Here is a 23280-nt window from a genome sequence, read left to right as displayed (position 1 = left end):
AAAGTTATTAAGGATGGAGTAGCTATTGCTTCATAATTTCCTAATACTATCATTAATTAATAATCCTCATTAATAATTCATTCCTCATTTGCATATTATAGATATAAAGACACTTTATTCACTTGAGCAACGTCACTGAGTTCCGTTAGTAAGCAGGAGTCTTCCCCAGCCAATCAGGCTGATCATGTGACTGGTCACGTGATCACACTCTGGGAACAAACGCCTTTGTTCTCAACACTCAAGGAAGAGGGTATGGCTGCCACCAGGTAACTGAATTATTATACACAAAAACATAGTGAGCCATAACTCCAAAATAACCAAGTTATAGATTTCAAAAATTATATCTTTTAAAATCGGACGTCCAGTTGAAAGTTCAGGGAAGTCAGCCTCCGGTGAGGGTTGTAATTAGGGCTCGGAACGGATTGAAGAGCCCCAGAATATCCTTTACGGTTCGTCACATGCATCGCTAACATCATTGAAATGATTATTGAAAATAAGATAATTTATAAATGAGTATTATTTTTCTAAAAATTTTTCATTTTGATCATTTTCATTTTTTTTCTCCCACACACACACACACACACCTGTATATGTGCGAGAAAAATTCCGTTCGGGTAATTTGCAACTTGAAATTGTGTTTGGTAAATCTGAATGCACTCTAGCTTGCACAGTTAGTGCTGTAACAAGGGCATAGGTGCCAGCAGCGTGGTGCAAGGTGGTGTAAGTGCACCACCTTTGGATTTCGAAATAATACACAATTTTTAATATTTTCCACTAATTTATTGAAATAATAAAACAATACAAATTCTACAAACTAATCCTTAAGCTGTGACACAACTGTGTGCAACCTGTGCCCTGATAGCTGCACACAGCGTGTCTGGCAATCGCGCAACACCCGAGTTATCTATCCCTGATAGTACTTTTTGTAAAATACATTTCCTACTATCCGGGCCTAACTGAGCGTATAACTCGCGTGTTGCGCGATTGCCAGACACGCTGTGTGCAGCTATCAGGGCGGAGGTTGCACCCAGTTGTGTCACAGGTTAAGGATCCAAAGGACCTATGGAATGTGCAAGTGGGGTCGTATATGCCTGACGTAGCCCAGTGGTCAGGAGCGAGAGTGCATAGCATGCGTTCCTTGAGTGGACTGGGGTTCAAGCCCGTGACTACTAAATACGATAAATATTTGTATTGACGATTTATTGTAAACTCTACTGACTTGGTTGTCGTGCCGGAGTATAAACAGAAAATTTACTGATGTATTCAGTGTTTGCATGTATCGAATAATCTTGGACGAAAAAATATATTAACATTCCTCTTGTTATTACTTCCACTTTGAATACTGATTAAGAGTGACATGGCATCGAACCACATTCCCTCGGTACGAACCATTCACAGATCTGCTATTGAGTGGTACCAAATCTCACAGTAGTCCGTGACTACTAAATACGATAAATATTTCTATTGACGATTTATTGTAAACTCTACTGACTTGGTTGTCGTGCCAGAGTATAAACAGAAAATTTATTTATAGAATGCCCGGATTGCAGGGAATGTTATGTTGGTGAAACAAAGCGTCGGTTTAAAGATCGCATGGGGGAGCATATCAGCGCGATAAAGACCGCAGATTATGGGAGGTCTGCTGTCGTGAAGAATTTTTGGGGGGAGCACCATAAAATCTCTCCTGATGAAGCTGTTATCGTCGACCGGGCACAGATTTAGGGACCGCAAGTGGCTCGAAAGCTTGCGAATTTGCTCCTCTGAGAGTAACTATTAAATTTAACCCCAGGGGCTCACATCTGGTGAGTATGGTCTTGGCAAACCCAGGGTCCTGAGCTGGATATCATCATTCTTCTCTTTCTATTTCTTGGTGATTCCTTTCTACTTCTCTCTCTCTCTCTCTCTCTCTCTCTCTCTCTCTCTCTCTCTCTCTCTCTCTCTCTCTCTCTCTCTCAGGGTAACTCGGGGATTTTTTTTTTTTTTTTTTGGCTGGTGCAGCATAAGCCTCAGGCTTCCTTGCACCATATGGCTAATAATAATAATAATAATAATAATAATAATAGATACAGGGGAATTTGCATTCATCCCCTCTTCGAAGCTGTGGTTCCTGGACGGGATGAACGGTTCCACCTGTCGCCCTCCCGAGCCTTGCTTGCATTGCTTTATTTTTGCATTTTATATTTTTATTGTACAGACAGGTATCTTATTTTATATTTTTATTGTACAGACAGGTATCTTATTTTATCAGTTTTATCCGTGTAATTGTACTATTCATTTTATTTTAATGATTATTATTATTATCTTAATAAAACACAACTCTAATTTATTTTATTTAATAATGGTTGGTGTAAGATCGTGCAGTTATTGTGAACATGAATATTCCCAACCTCAGAGGCCTATTTGAAGATATCTACTGTATAAAGTTCTTATTCGATCGAGATTCATTTGTTTTCAGTGCTCTCAAGCTTCGCCAGTCAGATGATTGTGTTCCTCCTAACGAGCTCTCAATTTCTTGGCATCTTTTCTCCCATGCTGCATTCTTGGATTCAGCAATTTTCTTTTTAACTGCTCTATTGCACATTTTGTATTCTTCTCTATTTTCCTGATTTTTATTCATTAACCATTTGTTACAGGCCCTTTTCTTTTCTTTCAACAAACTCGCTCCCTGCTCATTCCACCAATACTGTTGCTTATATTTGTGTCAATTAGGCCTAGTGCTTCATTAGCAGCCTTGTGTATGGCGATTTCAATGCTGTTATATAAGATATTCACCTCTTCTATTTTTCCAATGTGAGATAGGCGATTCTGGAGTCTTTCCTGGTAAAGATCTTCAATACTGTCATGAGATAGTAGTTCCAGTTTATAAGCAATCTTTTCTTGTACTACCCTATTGTCTTCACTGACCGTATTAGGTCTCACTTGCCCCTTATTCTTGTATTTGAATAATATATCTGCAATCAGCAAGTAATGATCCGATCTGCAATTGACACCTCTCATTACCCTGCAGTCTTTTGTTGTCCATACCGACATCCGGCGAGTAATTATAAAGTCTATAATTGATTTCTGCTGGAGTGATGGTCGCTTCCATGTATATCTATGGATGTTTTTGTGTTGAAAAAAGGTGTTAAGAATTTTCTGGTGGTACTGTTTACAGAAACCGATAAGTTTCTCATCATTGTCATTCACAGTCACTTCTTCAAAGCGACCGACTACATCATCATTCCTTTTTGATCCTACCCGTCCATTTAGATCTCCTGTCAAAACTATTTGTTGGTTCTTCTTAACCAAATCCATTTGTTCATAAAGCATACGGTAGAACTTATCCTTTTCGGCATCAGGCGCATCGTATACAGGTGCATATACACTTAACATAACCATTTCCTGGCCGTGTATGTTGAAAATAACTTTAATGCATCTTTCATTAATTTGATCATAGCCCTTAACAAATCCTTCTAGTCTCTTACAAACTAGAATACCAACACCTGCTTTAGCTCTTTCTGATTTTTCAACCCCAGTCCAGTAATGAGCATATTCTCCAGTATGTTCATTCCCTTTCCCCTTTTTCTTTGTTTCGGTCATGACAAGAATATCAAGATGCATCTCTTTTGCTTCTGTAACTATCTCTTGTGTCTTGTGTGAGCTTCCACGAACGTTCCATGTACCAATACCAATAGTCCTTTTTCCGCGCTTAAGTCGTTTTCCTTTTAGTCCATCCGGCTTCTTTGCAATATAGGGTGCATAGTGTGCATAGTGTTAGGGTCGGGCGCCACCTGTGGTTTCCCATATCTGCGCCATATGTACACTGTGAAGAAATACAGAATACTGTAAATGCCAGAAAAAGTGTAGTGTGTTGAATGTGTAGTATTGTGTTGGGTTCTGTTGTGTGTCCTGGCATTTGGCCGCAGGGCCCCTGGTGGAACCCCACGTTGCCCACACACACCACTAGGAGGTAGCCAGGCTGCCCATTATTCTCTGGCAGGTTTCCGTCAGGGTCGCCTGAGCATCCTGAACGGAGACCAATAAAAAAAAAATAATAATAATAATAAAAAAAATAAATAAAAAAAATAATAAAAAAATAAAAATAATAAAAAAATAAAAATAATAATAATAAAAAAATATATAATGAAATAAAAAAAATTAAAAATTAAAAATAAATTAAATGATAAAAATAAAAATATATTAAATAATAAAAAAGATAAAAAATAATAATAAAAATAAAATAAAGAACAATAATAAAAAATAATAAAAAAAATAAAAAAATAAAAATAAATAAATTAAAAAAAATAAAATAAAAATAATAAAAATAAATAAAAAATAAGGTAGAGTGCGGCAGAACAGGGTGTACGGAAGAAGATGGGGAATGAAAGTTAGAGTAAGGGAATGTAGGTGGGGGCATCCCCTAAATTGACAGTGGAGCGTATGCCCCACCAGGAGAAAATAGGCATAACTCCAGAAGGGTAGAAAAGCCACAAAGCGAGAGTGCTGAGCGTGACTTATATTTTGCGGTGGAGTGTTCAAGACCACTGGATTCTAAACAACCACGTGGGTGAGTTAGCAGGTAATCCTACCCTGGATGTTCCAGGGTTAGCAAGTCGATACTGGTAAAACGGCCAAGTACAGATTTTTTATTTCATGTTTGAGCAAGTCCCTTACAAGTTTGTATCCCTAGCTTGAGTTGGTTGTAGAGTCCTGCGCCTAGAAAAGAGGTTCTGTGCGTACTCCGTTAATAATTTGTAGTATTGTTCATCAGAAATTAACAGGTGCTCCTGTCCTTGAGGTATGTGTTGGAGTCTGGTGTACAGCGTTCCTCGAAGATCGTCATAAATTGGGCAGTTATAAAGAAGATGGTCCCAATCTTCAATTTCTCCACATGTACAGTAAGAGTTATTGATGATTCCCAAGGTAGTCAACTTGGCTTCTTTGCAGTAATGGTATTTTTAGCGGTAAAGTGTTTTTCCAAGTGCTGGGGTGCTGACCCGACGTCTCAACCCTCAACCTGAGGTTCTTTTTCCGCGCTTAAGTCGTTTTCCTTTTAGTCCATCCGGCTTCTTTGCAGAAATGGTATTTTTAGCGGTAAAGTGTTTTTCCAAGTGCTCGGGTGCTGACCTGACACCTCATCCCTCAACCTGAGGGACTGGGGAGTTGATATCATGGTTACTTTCCCCTAGCCTTTGCTGATCCAACAGCTCATCCTGCAAGGCAGCAAGTTGGCAACGTTTATAAGGCGGCGTTTCCTCGCCTTGACACAGAGATGTCATTGAATTGTTGTGGCATTGAAATTGGAATGAACCTGCCATAGTTCATTCCTCCACACTGTTATCTCTTCCTCCTTGGTCCGGGACTGCTTATTGGTTATTCGCAGCTAACCCACATACTATGGGCCATTTTCTATCCGCCACCTGCGACCCGTCTGGTGGATGAGGCCCGCCCCAGATCTTTCTTAATTTAACTTGACTTAATTAAGATATTGAATATATTCAAAAATTTGGTGAACAAAAAATTTATTCCCACATGCACCACCTTGCAAAATAGCCTGCCAGCGCCCATGAACGAGGGCAGACGGACGTTTTACCCAGGCACAACAAAGTCAGGACCATAAGAACATAACCAACGATATACACATAGGAATTCTACATCACCCTCTACAAAATATACTAATCAATCAGCTTCAGTGGAATTGGCAATGTCAATATTTTCAGGCCTCCGATTGTTAAACTTTTTGGTCGTTCTCTCTCCATGGTTGACTCCCTCATAAATTTTTGGGTATTATTCTAGATGGCAAGTTAAACTTTCAGAAATATATCTTGCACCTTCATGATAAAATAGCCAAGTATACATCTATGCTTGTCCGTCTTTCGCATCAATCCTGGGGTATTAACCATCATACCCTTCGTCTTTTGTACAAAGTGGTGTTTGTTCCGATTTGTACCTATGGCGCTGGTGCCTGGTTTTGGTATACTAAGAAGATTGCCATCCAAAAGAATCTCTCCTCGGTCCAAAGACGTATGCTCTTAATGATGAATCGTACCTGTCGCATTGTCTCGACAGCTGCGCTCCAGGTTTTAAATGGTTGCCTACCTCTGGATCTCCAAATCGCTTATCGAGGTTTTTGCTATAACCTTAGGCCTGCCATTCCAGTTGACTTTTTAGACTTCACTGTTAATATCCACTGCGATCCTAAAACCGAAAAAACTCGTTGCTGGAACTACCTGGTTCAACTCTGGCAAGATCGGTGGTCTTCTTCTTCAAAAGGTATGGTCACAAGAAAATTTATTCCATCTGTGTCCTTTGCCTTACAAAAGTCTATTCTAAAATGGTTCAGTCCGCGTCTCCGCACTCGTTTTCTTCTAACTGACCATGGTTCCCTTCGTGCTAAACTTGCAATGTTTAACCTGTCTGATTTATCCCTCTGTAACTGTGGCAGCCCGAAGACTGGCAGCATGTTCTTTTCACCTGTCCATATTACTTGGATCTTCGTCAGCCTCTGTCTACTCTGTGTCAACCATTCTCCCCAGGCAATGAGTCTTCTCTCTTGGACTCCAAAGAAAAATATCATCTTCTGCAAGATTTTGCACATAAAGCCTTTGCCAGACGTGGACAAATCATCAGTAGTGCCCCAATTTCAGGAACTACTCCTATTCCAGCTCTACCTCCAGTCCAGACCAGCATCTCTATCATCGCCATCTCGTGATGCCATCACCACCATCGTCACTACTATCATTTTTTTTTTAGCTCAAGTACCATCTTCGACTTGGACAGTTGGTTAACAAACGTGTATGACGCCGAATGACATCACTGTCTTCTTGACTTCTATTTCCTGCTAACCTCAGGCTGTTCCTGAGGCGGGGTCTGCATCCTTACACTGGTGCAGGATGATTTTTTATTATTATTATTTTTATTATTTTTTTCCCATTTTATTAACTTATTTTTATCTTTATTTTTACTGAATTTTATTTTTATTTTATTTATTTATTTTTTTACTTATTTTTATCTTTAATTTTTCTGATTATTTTATTATTATAATTATATTTTTAGAAAATTTATTGTTAAAATTAACTTTATTTGCTCATACTTTGAATGATTTCGGCATTCAGTACGTGACACTCGAGGTTTGCTGCGGTTCGCGCTCAGTTGTGGCCCGCCTCCTCGCGGCGTAGACGGGTATCAGGACGCACCACCCTGGTGCTTGTTGCGTCCGGATAGCAAAGCGGCCAGAAACAACTAAACAACATAACAAACACATACATGGCACAAACATAGCATTACACACATTTCTGGCCTTTCTGCAGAGTTTTTGTGACATCACAGTGTGCCACGGCGGAGTTGAACTAACGTTTGGGAGCCGCCTTACATAAGACACTATACATGTCTACATGTCTACATGTTCTCCCGCCATTTCTTCTGCAGAACCAGTTGAGCTATAGGTGAGACTTCTTCATCTGATCCTCACCGGACGTTCTAGTTCACTGACAATTGTTAATAGGGTTCAAATCGGACTCTACGCTGAACATTCCCAATTTTTGTATATTTGTGTCCCTGACAGCACCAGCTTTATGGCCTTGGGCATTGCCCTTTTGAAACAAACATCGGTCTGTACTAAAGACCTGCTCCATCTTAGAGAGCATGGAATTGTCCAAAATGTTAAGGTACGCTTCGGCATTCATGGACCCCACCCCTGCACAAGCACCAGTTTTACGCCATATCATGAGAGACTTGTTGGACACACTAGGCGACGCTCCATCATATAATATAGTTAAAAGGTGGCGCCATGATTTGTGGTAGGGAATCGTGTGAAGAAGAACATGCCGGAGGAGGTCCAAAACTGCCACCATTCCAGAAAATGTCAACAAAGTCAACGACATCGTCCTGCAGGACCGTCATATCACTATTTTACATGTTGCTGACATCAGCAGGTTGCCGTTTGGTACAGTACGGGTCATATTGACTGAGTATGAAAAAATGTGCTGTAGATGGGTGCAGTGCTGTAGTCATAAAATTAGTAGGAGATATATTCTATGAGTATTATGAAAAGCAGAGAATATACTCTGCATATCACGCTTATTAATCGAATTCTCTTCGGCCACATAGAATAAAACAAGCGATTTTTCAAAATAATATTCTGTATTTTGGTAATCAGCATATGAAAAACTTCTGATAGTAAATGATTTTAAATTTTTATAATATATTTGTTTTTTAAAGTCTTTCCAAAACTAGAAATTATACTCTATTCACCTAAAAAATCCACAGGGTATGCGGCACATACTCTCCACTACAGCCCTGGATGGGTGCCTCGAATGCCGGCACCCGACAAGACGTGCGTGTGGACCTAGGAAAGTCTGCGTATTCTCTCCGTATACCACACTAACCCAATAAACTTATATGACAGATACATAACAGTGGATGACACATGGCTCAGTCACTTTAACCCTTAATCAAATCAACAAAGCATTGGAGTGAAAGCGTCATTAGTGGCCAACCTCAAAGAAATTCAGGGTAGAGTCATAAGATGGTGAGAACAACATTTGTTTTTGATTCTCAGGGCGTTATTCACATTGATTACTTTGAACCATCATATTTCTTATTTGTTATGCTCACCTAATCAGTAAAGTAATGATGCCATCAAAAAAAAAGGCAAGGAATTGTGTGCTCTTTCATCAGGATAACGCTCCTTCGCACAAAATTCGCTTTCATATCTTAAAGAAATACCTTCGGGGTAGGAAATTTGTAGACGATTCTGTTGTGATGGATGTTGTGGACGTCTGGTTAAATAGCCAACCACAAGAATTATTTTATTTTTTTGGCAGAAATTAAAACTTTGGAACATCGTTGGGAAAAAAGTGTAATCGTGTTGCAAGGAGACCATGTTGAAAAATCAAAATACCTTAGTTGTTGTCATCCTATTATTTCCACCTGTGGTACAGAGCAACTTGACAACTCCTCGTATATACCGGTCTGAGTTATTTCTTTATCCAAGAAGGCCCAGTGGACTGAATAAAAATTATCATATATTAGGTTTACCCGAGAACATCCACCCATGTGTATTATGTCCATAAACTGCGGTCGACAAAAAACTCGAGTTGCGTAGAACCCAACTATTGCGTATGGAAGGATGTAGCGTTTGTTGACAAGATTGAAAATACTGATGATGCATTTATTGTCTAAGAAGTGTCTACTCACTGGACATATTTTTAAAGGAATGTTTCAGTAGATCAATGGACCGCTCCAAACCAAAACTGCGAGGTGAAAATGACCATAATAGCAATAATTTTACGAGCATAGCACATGATTTGCACGTTAGCTTGCCCAACTCACAAAGATGAATTATAAAGTTTCTGTTTATATTTCGAGAGGGCCAGATAGGGACAGAGGATTTCAAAAGAAAGAGATGCTCTACTATGCAGTACTCATCAGCCTCTCAACCTTTAAGTTATGGGTGTTTTTATTTTTTTTTTCTTTTGTACAATAATAGTGAAATACAGTAAGTTGCTGCTAAGATGGTAAAGAAAGCAGAAGAACTGTTTCGCTGTAAAAGAAGGAGCAGTATGTTGGGGGGATCTGAGTTCAGATAATTTTATGTTATACTGTCTAGTTAACAGATTAGTAAGACCCCAATCTTACAACTCCAGAAAAATAATAAATTTCTGTCTTTTGAAATTAATTATTTTTAAACAGAGAGGGTAAGTGCTTTTACATCTGCATCGTACAGATATTCAACTGAAGCAGACTGCTGATTAGTTATGCCAATGTGAGCAAATACAAAACAATTGGAATGTGACAATGGATGGCAAGTTTGATTTATAAAAATAATGGTTCGGAATGCAGGCAATGGCAGGAAAGATATATTGAGGAAGGAATAAACTTACCGTCCCAAATTATCCATTAATCCTAGTATGTGAATGAGTGGAGTAATGGACTGTGAACCTATTAATGGAAGATAACTTAAGTTTCAGGTGCATACAATGAAACTGACTCTAGAATGCATTTGGGAAACAGAAGGACGTCTGTTTCTGATTACGAGCGGAAGAAACCAGATTAAGGGAAAGTTCCAGAAGGAAGTAGCTCCGCAACCTTTGTACTTCGGGGGAGGGATGCCCAGCCATACAGCATGGCTGAAAAAAAAGATTTGAGATGAAGGACGAATTAGAGTAGAGATGCTGGAAGAGAAGGTGATTGTATTGGTTAAGAAGAAGGCTGGAGAATGGAAACAAAAAGCAGGAGCACGAGGAGAAAGGGGTGTTGTAGTAGAAAAATTTTGGTTTGTGAATGTCCGGAAAATAGTGTTGTAACGTCGTGTTGGAAAGAAGGGTCAAGCAGAAGTGCCTGTGTTTGATGTAAAGATTGGAGGGTGAAGATAGTCGCTAAAATGAGAAGTGTGTCTGATGAATGGCCTAGTGAATGCTCAAGGAGCCCAAGCCTCGTCATAATAAGAAAGTAAATGGATGCAGACCGTCGCCATCGATTCCTCTAAAGGAGAATCCAGGAAAGGAATGCCTGTAGAACTTGTAAGCCAAGCACAAGGAACACGGCTACAGAGAAAAACAGAAGTGGAGGACCAATCTACTGGTGGCTGCGAAATAAAGAAAGGGCAAGAAAAAGTAAATCCCCGACAATTATAAAGGTTAATTGTTAGAATCCGCTCAGGACGATAATTGTTAACTTTGTCGATGGATAGCATGAGATAAGCCTAGAACACTAATAAACAGCAAGAAACTGGGTCAGGTGGGAAGAGAGAGAGAGAGAGAATACTATCGATCTCTGATATAATGGCATTGTGTAGAATATATGTTATATGCTCAGGATTATGATGCATAAGTGCTCTAGGGAGAATATATGTATCCCTAAGTTGTATATGTTTGTGAAAAAAAGGGGGGGGGTAGCTATTTGATTGATAATTGGCTAGAGGAGTAGTATTTTGAAAGGGTAAAAGGTTTGTTTTCAGAGAGTGATATAGAGAGTTATATGGAAAAAATGTATGATGAATATGTATAAAGGAGGTAGAAGGAAAGTTTTTATTGTTTCTGTAGTTAGCTTTAATTAAAAATAGTGTCGTACAATTTGCAGAAGGAAAGAGGTGATTATAACTTTTAAATAAATGACATAATTAAAGATATGTATGAAAAAAAATGTAAAAAGGAAGTAGAAGGAAGTTTTATTGATCCTGAAGTTAACCTTAATTTCATAAAGAAAGTGGGGATAATATTTCTTAACATTAAATGAGATAATACTGTGTAAATTTTGATATGGAAATAAACCTGTGTTATGTTTAGAAATTTAAATAAGTGCTTCATTATTCTAAGAGAAATATACACTGCCCTCAAAAAAATTTGCACTAAGTCCAAACCCATGCAAGGGGAATAAATATATCCTGAGTGCCTAGAATCGTCTGTGACAGAAAGAACAAATAAAGTAGTCAGGTAGCTTGTGAGATTTGGAGGAGTGAGGAGCCAGTTTTGTTTTAATCGAGATAATGCACAACTACCAAAATTGGGTTCCAAAGCACGGGGTATAACGAAACGTAACCAGATAAATAAATAAAATAAATAGTAAGAAACCCGGTTCTCACAGACTTTAAATGGTGCATTCTCCTCCTATTCAAACCACCAATACTGTATCTGTACTTTTGATTTACCATTAAAAATTTAACAAAGCAGATTTATTGTTGCATTTGTTTCCCATTCACTTCAGCTTCGCTGATTTGAAATTAAATATGTAGTTTCTCTAGAAGTTACGAGGTCAGAAACAAAATACAGTGCTTCAAAAAATCTGAATACAGTGTAATGCAATACAATTTAAGCGTGCAGTCATTATAGGCACGAAATTGCGAATGTTAACACTATTTTCTGTAATTTGGCTACTCAGTGGAATCGCAGATGACCAAACATGATGATAGGTCAACGTGCATTTCAAGTATAATGCAATGCCACACATCCTGATACCCTTGCAGTAACTCAGTAGTTGCCGCGTTGTTTTTCCACATCGTGTGGAGAAGGCCTCGATTCGAATGTCGTCAAGATGCATGGACTTCTCCCCACCCATTTTGACTGATCCAGTCGATGTGGTTTTGAGGATTGCACATCCTCCCAGAAAAATAGACAAACTTCCCATCAGAATACACACCGTTTACAGACAAAATCACTGAGGTATAGATAAAAAAAGAAAAAAAAAAGACAAAAAAATTCTGATGGCTTTTTTATTTTGCTACTACAAGGATTCCTGAAAGTGGGTGATGTGGTAGGGGAGTGGTATTCAGTCATTGTTACATTTTCAGTAATTAAAAATTCAGTAATTTATCCAGAAAATGAGTATTGCCAAGTGGCGTTCAAAATATGACACAGCGACAGATATTACTCAGTCCATGGAAAATTTACTAGCATAACCAAATTTTTAAGGAGAAAAGTAGAAAACTTATATTTGTAATGAAATTTTACACAAGAAAAAAAATTATAACAAAAGTTACTTTTTTGCTATTCGACGTTTTTTTAAAATAGCTCGAAGGCATCTCGGTCCGTGAAACGTGAATGTCGTGTTTTTAATGAGCTGTAGTCGGCCATTTTACCTGTTTGGTGGACGAAAACAACTTCGAGGAAAACTTTACACTTTTGCCTGGGACCGCCGTCTGCTGCCTTTTATACGATGAGTGAATCACTTAGCCAATTGTATAAGAAAAAAAAAAAAAAAAAAAACAACGAATATCGATTAGAAGTTGACACGCACAAGAACGTCCCTTCTGAACAGATGTCGCTATTCGATGTGTCCGTAAATAATCTCTACCATAGCTTAATGAATATCTTGCCGCTTAGCACACAAGTTTAATGATCGCTTAGAGAGGACAGTGGTTATATAAACTATCTCCATCATGGCAATAAGTTTAAGGGCATTTATAAAATCGCAATCTGTAGCCTAATGGTAATGTACAAGTAAGTTCTGTAAGTCAATAGTTCTGATATGGACAATACCACAAATATCCAGTTGGCGCATTTAAAACGATTAGTTTTTTAATTTTATTAACTCTATTTAAAAAATATATATATTTAACTATCGTAGTGAGAGATAAGAAGCATGAAATAATCCGATGATTCGCAAAAAAACAAAAAAGTTTTCAAAGAGTGCTTTTGAAAATACCGTATGGAATTTTGAATTTGGTTGGTTTTACATGTATCAGCATCTTAGTGTCCAGTATCTCACATATCTCTATGACATTGTTTGCAGGGGCCGAGTTTCATATTGTATCGGTTTAAAATCCGAAATAACTAACAATGACTTATTTTCTTTTTTTTTTTTGATGCTGCATAAGCTTGCTTCGTTGAATGCACGGCTCCTCGCCCAAAGAGACACACGCTCACACTTCAAAAGAACGAGAGCTATTAAAACAATAGCACAAAAAGAATCAGAATCCACAACCACTATCTCTTTCAAGGGAGATACCAGACACAATGTTTCCAAATCGTTTTGCCACTATTCATCAGTGCCGGACCAAGGTATTTTGGCACCCCGGACAGAAAGACTTTTCGGCGCCCCCTTTACTAAGGATATATACAGTAGAACCCTTATGTACAACTTCTTATGCCAGGTTAAAAAATATTAAACAAAGTAAACATTTGGTAATCTAGCAAGTGATTGCCAAGCATCATTTTAGTTCGTAGTAAACCACCGAAGTAGGTGAAATGGCATTGTGTTTTTACATCTTATATTGTGAATGCCTTCACAACGAGTTGCCCTCTGATATTGCACTACTTCCAATAAGCAACGCTTCACCATTGATAAGACCACTCTTCTCAGTGGTGAAGCGTTGCTTATTGCAGGTAGTGCAATATTAGGGCAACTCACTGTGACGGCATTCACAATATGAGACAATATCAAAAACGATGCCACCTACTTCGGTGATTTACTACGAACTAAAATAATGCTACGTACTAACTTGTTCGATTAGTCAATTTTCAGAAGTCTGATGCTTTCAGCCTTAAAACCTTTTTAGAATAAAAATTTGGATATAAAGGAAGGGACATATTACAATTGTTTTCATCGATATCCACAATTGGATAGCTTCGACCACGTGAAGCGCAGGGAAGCATTTGCCGTTGAGTTCTGATTTTTCTGAACAGTTCTGAATTACTCAGTGGATTGTTCCCTGTCTTATTGTAATTGTGACCTTCTAAGATATGTTGAAACTCTAAAGGAGCTCATCCTTCCCATTTGGTAATGAGTTTAATGAACAGAATGTTAAGCAATTAGAAATCCTTAGTTTAAAAATGTTCCCCATAGATAGAGAGTAAAATATTTATAAATTCTGAAATAGTACTTAAAAATGATCTTCAACTTATGTATGTGTATCTTTTCATTTTCATTTGTGTAGTTAATATTTCATACCCTTAGGTCATTTTCACTTCTAAGAAGTTTTCCCGTGTAAGAAGTTCTAAACCTCCAGTCTCTTGGAAAATTTCTTATCCGGGTTCTATTGTATATATTTTTTCATGATTTTTAAAATTTGTCGCCCTTTAAAGAATGCCGCCCTGGGCTAGACCGTGCCTTAATCTGGTACTGCTATTATTACTAAGTTTTCTTTCTAAAAAAATTACATTTCAACTGAAATGTAATTTTTTTATAATACTAGAATTAATATAACACTTTCAGAAATAATAATAAAAAAAAAAAAAATGGGGATTATTCGCCTTATACGCTGTCATTGAATTTTACGATTCACTTTACATAGTAACATTTATGCATTTTTATTTTTTATCCACTACGAAACTGTTTCTTGGTCAAAAAGCGTATTTTAGGTGATATTCTCTGTGTCAACAACATTATGTTTAAATCATTAACGATTTCAATAATATGTTAGAATATTAGATGAATACTTTTTGGCAGCTGATGGAGGTTGAGCAAAGATTTGCATGTACGAGGTAGTATCAAAAAGTTCATACCCTGACCTGGATAGAACATCAGTAGGAAGATGCCGTTTTTAATATAAGTTTTCTACTTATTCAATAAGTAACATGTGCAATTTCATTCCCGTAGGTGATCGTACACCAGAGGTGGAGTCCAAAATCTGAGGGAAGGACGCTATGTTTGGCAAAGTGGAGTATCGAGCAGTGATCAAGTTCTTCGCAGGGCAAGAAAGCTCAGGAAATTGACAAAGAAATGAAAGCTGTGTATGAGCAGAATTGTCCATCCTATGACACTGTAAAAAAGTGTAAACTGGAGTTCCAGTGCGGTCATACAAGTGTCTTTGACGAGCCAAGAGAAGGAAGGCCATCAACATCCACAGACAGTGAGACGGTTGCAAAGGTTGAGCAGCTGGTGTTGAGTGACAAAAAAAAAAAACAACAAAAAAAACCAAATTATGATATTAGGCCCCTCCCCCATAAATGATTACATCTACCCATATATTTATTTTTTCCGTAAATTGCGTGTATTCTCTGGTCGATTTGCCTGTTTTCTAGACGAAAAAACCCCAGTTTCTGGTGGAAAAATCTTGACCGACTAACTCAGCCACGGAGTGAAAAAAGCCCATAAAGTTCCTCACTTCATCGACAGGATTCGAACTCGGGTCTTTTCCACCCGGTGTGGGGAAGATGGTGACGATATTACTGTGCTACCGCGCAGACATATTTTACATGACCATCTGCACATGTCTAAGGTCTCCGCACAATGGGTTCCAAGAGTGGTGACGCCTTTGCAGAAGCAATGTTCTCGTGCTTGTTGGATTTGTGTAATGCGGATGTTGAGAACTTTTTTGATCGGTTGGTGACAAATGACGAATGCTGAGTTTACATTGAAGAAGCCATTGCGTGGACGCCGCTTTGATTCATCTCAGGAAGTCATCGATGAAAGGTAATCTTAGTTTTAGGCAAAAAGTACGGACTTGTATTATCAAGGCATTAAACAACTGATCCATAGATGGGAGAAATGTGTTATTATACATGGAGAGTACACAGAAAAGGATTAAAGTTCCTGTGAAGCTTTACCTTTCTAGTGCTATTATTTCTAGGTAAGGGTACGATCTTTTTAATACACCCTCGTAAATGGGTGTACAAACACAACAACCATTTCTTTCTTTTAACAACTCCTCTGCTTATTGAAATATTTGATATTTGGTTTGTATAAGAATGAATGAAAGAAAAATAACACCACAAAAATGTGAAAGTACACAAACTGAGTTCTATTATTATTATATGGCTTTTACGAAAGCTATTTTTATTTAAAAAAAAAAAAATCAGTTACTAGCTGAGTACACGGAAATTATTTCAGCTAGTGACTTATTTCAATTTAATTTAACTTCAAGTAGGGAAAGTTGTGAGAGAACCGAAGTTCGTTTTCAGTTCTAATAATGGATTCCAAGGAGTGCAACCTTTTCAGAGGATTTATTTTCGTTGCTTGCTCTGATTTACATTTTCAGTGGACATTGCTTCCTGAAAGGTTTATTTTATCAAACGTTTCTGGTATTCACATTCGTGCATGCAGTGCTCAAACTTTCTATGGCTTGCGAAGCACGGGAGTTGTCATTGTCTACGTTTTCTCCTGATTAGGGTTCTGAAAGAGAATTCGAGAAAAAAATGAACGTTACACTTACACGATGTATGTAACCATTACATATGGCGTGTTATTCCAAACATTTACGACGTTTTTAATGCGCAAGATGGAAAAGAAAGTGATCTCTCTCTTGTGAAAATGTGCTGGTCTGAAATCAATTGTAACAGCAAACTATGCTTTCAATTTAGACTAGAAACGTTATTAGCTTGATTGTCTTCGCTTACTAACTTTCATTTACTCAGCTCTACTTGCATTTAATTGAAGGAGTTCGTTCCATAAACTGGTGTGCAAAACTTAAGGATAAACACTATTTCTAAAGGTTACAACCACAAAATCAAACGAAACAGCCTGTGGCGATTTGCATAACTGTGGCCGTTCAGTAGAAAGCTGGTGCACATGCAAAAATTTGAATCGTGATGAGAGGGCTCACATAAACAGATAAAAGCAGCAGTTCAGCAGTTATGTGCAAATTACCGAATGGTGAGCACGATTGTTACAGACGTTCGATTGGTTTTATACATGCTACAGACAACGAAATGGCCAGTAGACAACATCTGGATGACTTTACTCAGGATCGAATAATTGGGAAGCTCGAGGAAGGTCGAAGTGTGAGGAATGTGGCTTCAGAGTTCGGTATCGCCCATAGCGTGGTCGGCCTTCAGAACGACAGGTACAGCTGTTCGAAGGACCAGTGGCGGTCGTCCACGAAAAACAACGCTTAATGATGACCGCTATATACTCCTACAGGCCAAGATGGACCGATACCGGACAGCGGGATCCATTGCAAACCAGCTGCACAGGAGCACAGGAGCACAGGATGCAGGATATCGCGGTTTACTGTGGCCTGGCGACTCCACAAAGGTGGACTGTTTGCCCGACGATATCACTGTGCTACCCGCGCAGACATATTTTACATGACCATCTGCACATGTCTAAGGTCTCCGCACAATGGGTTCCAAGAGTTGTGACGCCTTTGCAGGTGTTAAAGGGACACAGTACGCTGTGTCCCTTTAACACCTGCTCATCGGAGACACCGTTTACAGTGGTGCATCGAACACAAGGACTGGACAGCAGCGCAATGGGGTAAGGAACTCTTTACTGATGAAAGTAGATTTAGTCTCAGCAGCGATTCTGGACGTCAGCTGATCTGGCGTGAGGTTGGCATACGGTATCACCCCGCGGACATCACTGAAAGGGATCGATATGGCGGTCGAGGTGTTCTCGTCTTGGGAGGCGTTGCCTTGGATGGACGTGAATAACTCCATTTACTGGAAGGCGGTACTCTAACCGGTGCACGCTACTGTACTGAGGTAATCCTTCCCCATGTGCGTCTGTTCCGAGGTGCCATTGGCCCGAGTTCGTGTTTATGGATGATAACGCCACACCCCATCGCATTGCAGCTGCTGATATGCTTTTGAAAAGTGAGGACATTGTTCGTATGGATTGGCCTGCCCGTTCCCATCGATCTAAATCCCATCGAACACATATGGGACGCTCTGGGAAGACTCCTAGCCAGGTGGGTGTGGACCAGGCGTCCACACCCACCAGAAAATGTTCACCAGCTGAAGATGGCGCTGACAGAGGAATGGACGATGTTATCGCAAGAACTTATGAACAACATTGTTCTAAGTAAGGACAGGCGGTGCAAAGCCTGCATCGACATTAGGGGTAGCCATATCTCCTACTGAGGACCACCTCTTCCCTTTGTTCCATCTTTGGCAGTGATGCATCTCTATCATGGCAGCCAGTGCTATGTTGCCATTTTTGAATAAAGTTCTTCTGTACCGTTTTGTTTCCGTTGTTGTGTCGGTATTGTTTCCTTCATCATTTCTGTACCTCGCGAGGTTCATTTGATATGCTTTTCCCATATCCAGGCCACTACTATGAGAAGCTTCAGGTGAAAACCTGACTGGTCCTTAAGTTTTGCACACCAGTGTATTATTTTGTAGCTGAATGTGGTGAAACAGTCCAATATGTGCTATTGGACTGTTTTTTAATTTTTAATAACTTTAGGATTTATAATGTACATCCAGTTAATTTCTTCAACTAGTTTTACAGACATTCTTTTTCTTTGCTAAACCAAGGGTTGATAGAAGGAAAACAGAAATTTTCCTTTGTGAACACTGAAAAATTTGAGCATATCAGAATATTTTACATGAGTTGCTGCAGTGTTGTGGGAGACAAAGCAATTATTTTCTGAAGGTCTTTCCTTTTCCTTTTCTGTGGATGCTGCTTTTTGTTGCTTCGTGGCTTATCAAGTTTTTGATGATATCGAAAAATCTCCAAAAATCCAAAATTAATATCCAAAAATCTTTAGATGTTTGGCTTTTATGCTGTTTATGTATTTTTGCCCTATGGCTTTTGTTGCTTGCTATTAACACAACGTGATTGCGAGGTAAGTATAGTTGAAAGTGATCAGTTATTTCTGTTTATAGGAATATATATAAATTAATTCTACAAGTTAATTTTTTCGTGCAGCAGTTCCAGATTTGCATTTATCGTACACATGATAAACGAGCGACCAAAGAATTGATAAACAGTACTATGTTCCGAAAAGGGTCATCCCTATATCATGTGAGCCACCTTTCAGAAAATGTTAACCTCGTTCTCTCTCTATTCTCACTATGCATCGTCACTAAAATCTTGGATCGCCATAAGATTATTCCATAAATTAAAATGTCTGGGGTAATCTTAAGATACCATTGAAATTAAAAATCCTAAGATGTCGAAACGAATATTAAAAGCATTATGTTATAAGCAGAAACATTGTTATTAAATAAAACTTAGGAAAGGAAACATTCGAACCACTAAATAAATACAGCAAAGTAATTACTGCTGTTAACAGGTAAGGCAAGATGCTGTTCTGCTCCAATGAAACTAACTTCCCCTATATTAAAATGAAAATAAATAAAATTAGTAAAATGAAAATAAAATTCATAAAAATAAGATTAAGAATAGAAAATAAAAGAGGAACACCAAAGCAGCACACACACACACTCTCGGAGGAGTGAATGCACGGCTTCTTGCCCAAAGAGACACGCGCCCACATCTCCAAAGAACGAGAGCTAATAAAATAACAGCACAAAAAGAATCAGAGCGCACAACCACTATCTTTTTCAAGGGACACTAAACACAATGTTTCCAAATTAGAAACATTGTTACTGCTTAGTTATACAAATTTACTTTTAGCATTTATATTGAGTTTATCCTTGTGTTCAGCATAGTTGTTAGAAAATTGGTTATTATCGGTGTCCTTTCGCAATGTATGGAAAAAGTCTGATTTAACTTTCTTCAGAACGGAAGGGATTTTTATGGACTATTTTGATATTGGCCGAATTGTCAATCCCTAGTAATTATTACATAGTTTCTCCTCTAAAACTCTTCATGTATTTTTTTTTATCCAACAAAACAGACAAACCGACCGCAGCATAGTTGCCATTTAGAGATAAAATACACTGCCACCTCATAGTCTTAGTTGCCATGGGATGGGGAAGTAACAAATCGTAATAGCTGTAGTGCTCTAGGTGTAACATATGCGAACGTGGATACGCGCTCGTTGTCGCTGCTTAATTATCGCTTAATTAATATGCTTAATTAATTATCGCTGCTACAAAAAAAAAAAAAAAAAAAGAACGGCTCGTTGTCACCTGATAACGGGTTATGCACGTTCATATTAGCAATTCACTGAGATAAATAAAGTTAGAGTGAATTTGTAAATTCCTCTTGGCTGTGATGAGCATGAAGGAGAATCAATGGCCGTCATTCAGTGTAGCCACGTGTTCTGGAGCTCCTGAATGTTGAGTTATTTTAATGTGTTTAAAGTGTTTTCTTCCACCGGTAAAGTGTACCAGCTCAAAGAACTTCGCAAGAGGATTACGTGGGTGAGAAAATTTTGTTATTACGAGGATTATCTTGTCTGTACTCTCTGTCATCTACCTAATCCATTTAGGCTTAGCATTCTGCTAAGGCCTGGGTGTTAGACGTGTTTGATTCAGCTCCTACTTTATAGTGATTTTAAGTAGTTTTTAAAGGGCATCTTTATAAAATCTGTGTTCTGACATGTTCCTTAGATGACTATCAAGCAACTTAGATGGTTTTTATGAAGTCTTCATCAAGATAAGTACTATTTATTTAAGCTTAAATTTTTAGTGTGCAACGTTACTCTGAGCCTTGTTTTGCATAGCTACAAATAGCAACGTTATTGACTTTTGACCTGAAGTTCTTACTTTGACACAAAGCTGTTCGTGACTTTGGTAGTGTTGCTGCTTTTGTAAAGTCCTGCAGCCCTCTAGCAATTTTGCAGTTAGCCACTCCCACGTCCGAACTGTCTTGTTATTTCTCCAGGCTTAATACTCTTCTCTTCGATTCCCTGTTGTGTCAATAACGGCTCACCTGCTTATTTGTTTCATTCTGTTTGCTGATATTTAAACCCATTCTCAACTCTTCAACATGCCACCTAAAAAAGCAGTTTCATGCAATATATGTCAAAAAACAGTACGAAATTGGGTTATCTGCAAGGGAATTTGCAGTATGGGGTTTTGTGATGCGTGTTCATTAATAAAGAACTTTTCTAAATCCAGTAATTTAAAAAACAAATACAGATGCCCTTCATGCAAAAGTGCTAACAAGGGAAGTGCAAACTTACAGTCTCCTAGTCAGCATAAGCTGAATTCCCAGGATACCCCAACAGATGCTGATCTCCTTAGCAACGTTGACCATCCCTCGTCTCCCCCCCCCCGTCAATATAGTTCAATTTCCTAAGCCCTCAGACCATACAAGGAAGTCAACTAAAGATGCCTCCGCCCAAACGGATGACGCTTCCTCTCTGTCCCCCCCGCTTCAACAGCCCCAAACAATGATCGCTCATCTGCTTCCCTGGCACAAATGCTGAGGAAACAATTTAGAGAAAATAAAGATATTAAACAGCATCTTTTTCGAATAGAAGATCAGCAATGTAAATTCTACCACCTGCTTCTCGAACTAAAGGCTATGGTCGAAAGCCATTCGGTGCCTCACCCTTCTTTTCATCAGGCTTCTGCAGTTCCAGTCCTCAGTCCAGATGCTGAAGAATTTGTTCCAGAAAAAACAGCTGCGTGACCCCAAAAATCAAGCTCTAGCTCTCTTTCTGTCCGAGAACACAATCGTGCTTTCTCGCAACGCGTTGACACAGGCAGACAACCGATATCCACCACTATTAGTAATCAACAAAAACTGAGCAATTTGTATGTGCACTGTCAAAATGATCGCTCTGAGCATTATCCTGAAGTGCCTTCCCATAATGGCTTGCCTACAAACTTCCCAGGTTTTAAGTTTCCCCGCAGAAACAACAGATTTCAAGCATAATAGGAACAAGAAATATGCAGTCTTGTATTAAAATTAGAAACAGAAATAGTTCGACGCTTAGAAGTAATAACATTTTTGTTAGCAGGCTAGACCCCAATACTACTTCTCAGCAGATATGTGGGATATTTCGTTCAAAATAAGAACGAAATATCCCACATATTCATCATTTAGAATTGAGCTAAAGAATTGTGACCTACAACAATATCTAAATTCTGATATCTGGCCAAATGGTCTACTCGTCATGCCATTTTATGGAGCTATTGGTGGATCGGTCAACAACTCTAGTGAAAAGTTACCAACTAATTCTCAATCTGCTGAATTCTCAGCATAGCTAGAGAATAATATTCCTAATTCTCATCCTAATCCATCATTTAACTTGCCACCTAATACATCTGTTTGCAAACATCCTTCTAACACAAATGTCCATCTCAGCATTTTTCTTCGAAATATAAGAAGCATAAAAAATAAACTGTCTACGCTTATTTCATTAATGGTTGAAGAATCGCATGACATTATATATTTAGTTGAAACGTGGATGCAGGAATCTTTACAAGTTGTTTTCCTACTGCCGAAGAATCTCAGCTACACGCCATTCATGACATCAAGAATTAATCGTAGAGATGGTGGGACAGCAATAATTTTAAACTCCAATTTTAAAGTTTTGAACACATACAACTCTAATACTTTCAACTTTGAAGGAATTTCCCTACTAATCCAAGTTAAGGATTCTCTGCTTCAAATTTATAATATTTATATTCCGCCTGGACCTACTGATGACATCATTAATGAAGTAATAACCTGGATCACTACTGTTCTTAAGCCTCAAACTAACATCATTATAATGGGCGACTTTAACCTTCCCCTGCCCAAATATAATCTACAAATGAAGCTGCTGTCCGACTCATTTTTAATTCTATGAGCTAAAAAAATCAACGTCCCTGTTACAAGAGGTAATCAAGCGCTTAATCTTGTATACTCTTAACTTTCCACTGCATGAAACTTAGTACGAACATTACATTTAAATCTGACCACAAAAGTATAGAATTGCAAGCAACAATTTGCTGCGGGAATCCTCGCCCCCCCTCTGGAAATCACTAAAAGAATATCATCAATTAAATTCCTTCAGAAAGAAAAGTTTTTGCAGCTCTTAAAATACTATCCATGGGATTCTCTCAAAAATATTCCTATACAGGACGCCACCTTTCTTCTTATAAAATGGCTGAATCAACTGAAAACAGAGTCGGCATCCAAACTTGTTAGAATATCTTCTCACTCCAAACCTTGGTTCAAATCCCACCTGAAACCTTACTTTAAAAGTAAGCAAAAATACCACTGACAGTGGAAGAAATACGGCACTTCATCAGCACACATAAAATATAAAAAGAGCAGAGCATTGTTTCAACTCAA

The 23280-nt window shown here is 38.4% G+C and overlaps 1 protein-coding gene across 1 annotated transcript; it reads right to left on the bottom strand.

The window, feature by feature from the left end:
* Positions 1-2649: 2649 nt before the first annotated feature.
* LOC150089480 (protein CFDP2-like) lies at positions 2650-21249 on the bottom strand. The gene is made up of 3 exons (XM_090390000.1): positions 21176-21249; positions 20923-20986; positions 2650-3717 (listed from the first exon to the last, which is right to left on the bottom strand). The coding sequence occupies exons 1-3, from the start codon at positions 21247-21249 to the stop codon at positions 2650-2652; spliced, it is 1206 nt and encodes a 401-aa protein (XP_090246126.1).
* Between the last annotated feature and the right edge of the window lie 2031 nt (positions 21250-23280).

This window comes from Mastigoproctus giganteus, chromosome 2 (genome assembly GCF_048544385.1).
Source record: "Mastigoproctus giganteus isolate SK-2022 chromosome 2, ASM4854438v1, whole genome shotgun sequence".
Taxonomy (NCBI): Eukaryota; Metazoa; Arthropoda; class Arachnida; order Uropygi; family Thelyphonidae; genus Mastigoproctus; species Mastigoproctus giganteus.
Note: the sequence above shows the minus strand (reverse complement) of the source record. Positions and strands in the feature narration are given on the sequence as shown.

Coding starts and splice junctions, on each gene's coding strand:
- LOC150089480 (XM_090390000.1), bottom strand. CDS start 21,249: ATGGTCAACGTTGCTAAGGAGATCAGCATCTGTTGGGGTATCCTGGGA. Junction 20,987..21,175: donor CTTATGCTGACTAGGAGACT/GTAAGTTTGCAC, acceptor CTGCTTTTTTAG/GTGGCATGTTGAAGAGTTGA. Junction 3,718..20,922: donor AGAATGAAACAAATAAGCAG/GTGAGCCGTTAT, acceptor ATTGCAAAGAAG/CCGGATGGACTAAAAGGAAA.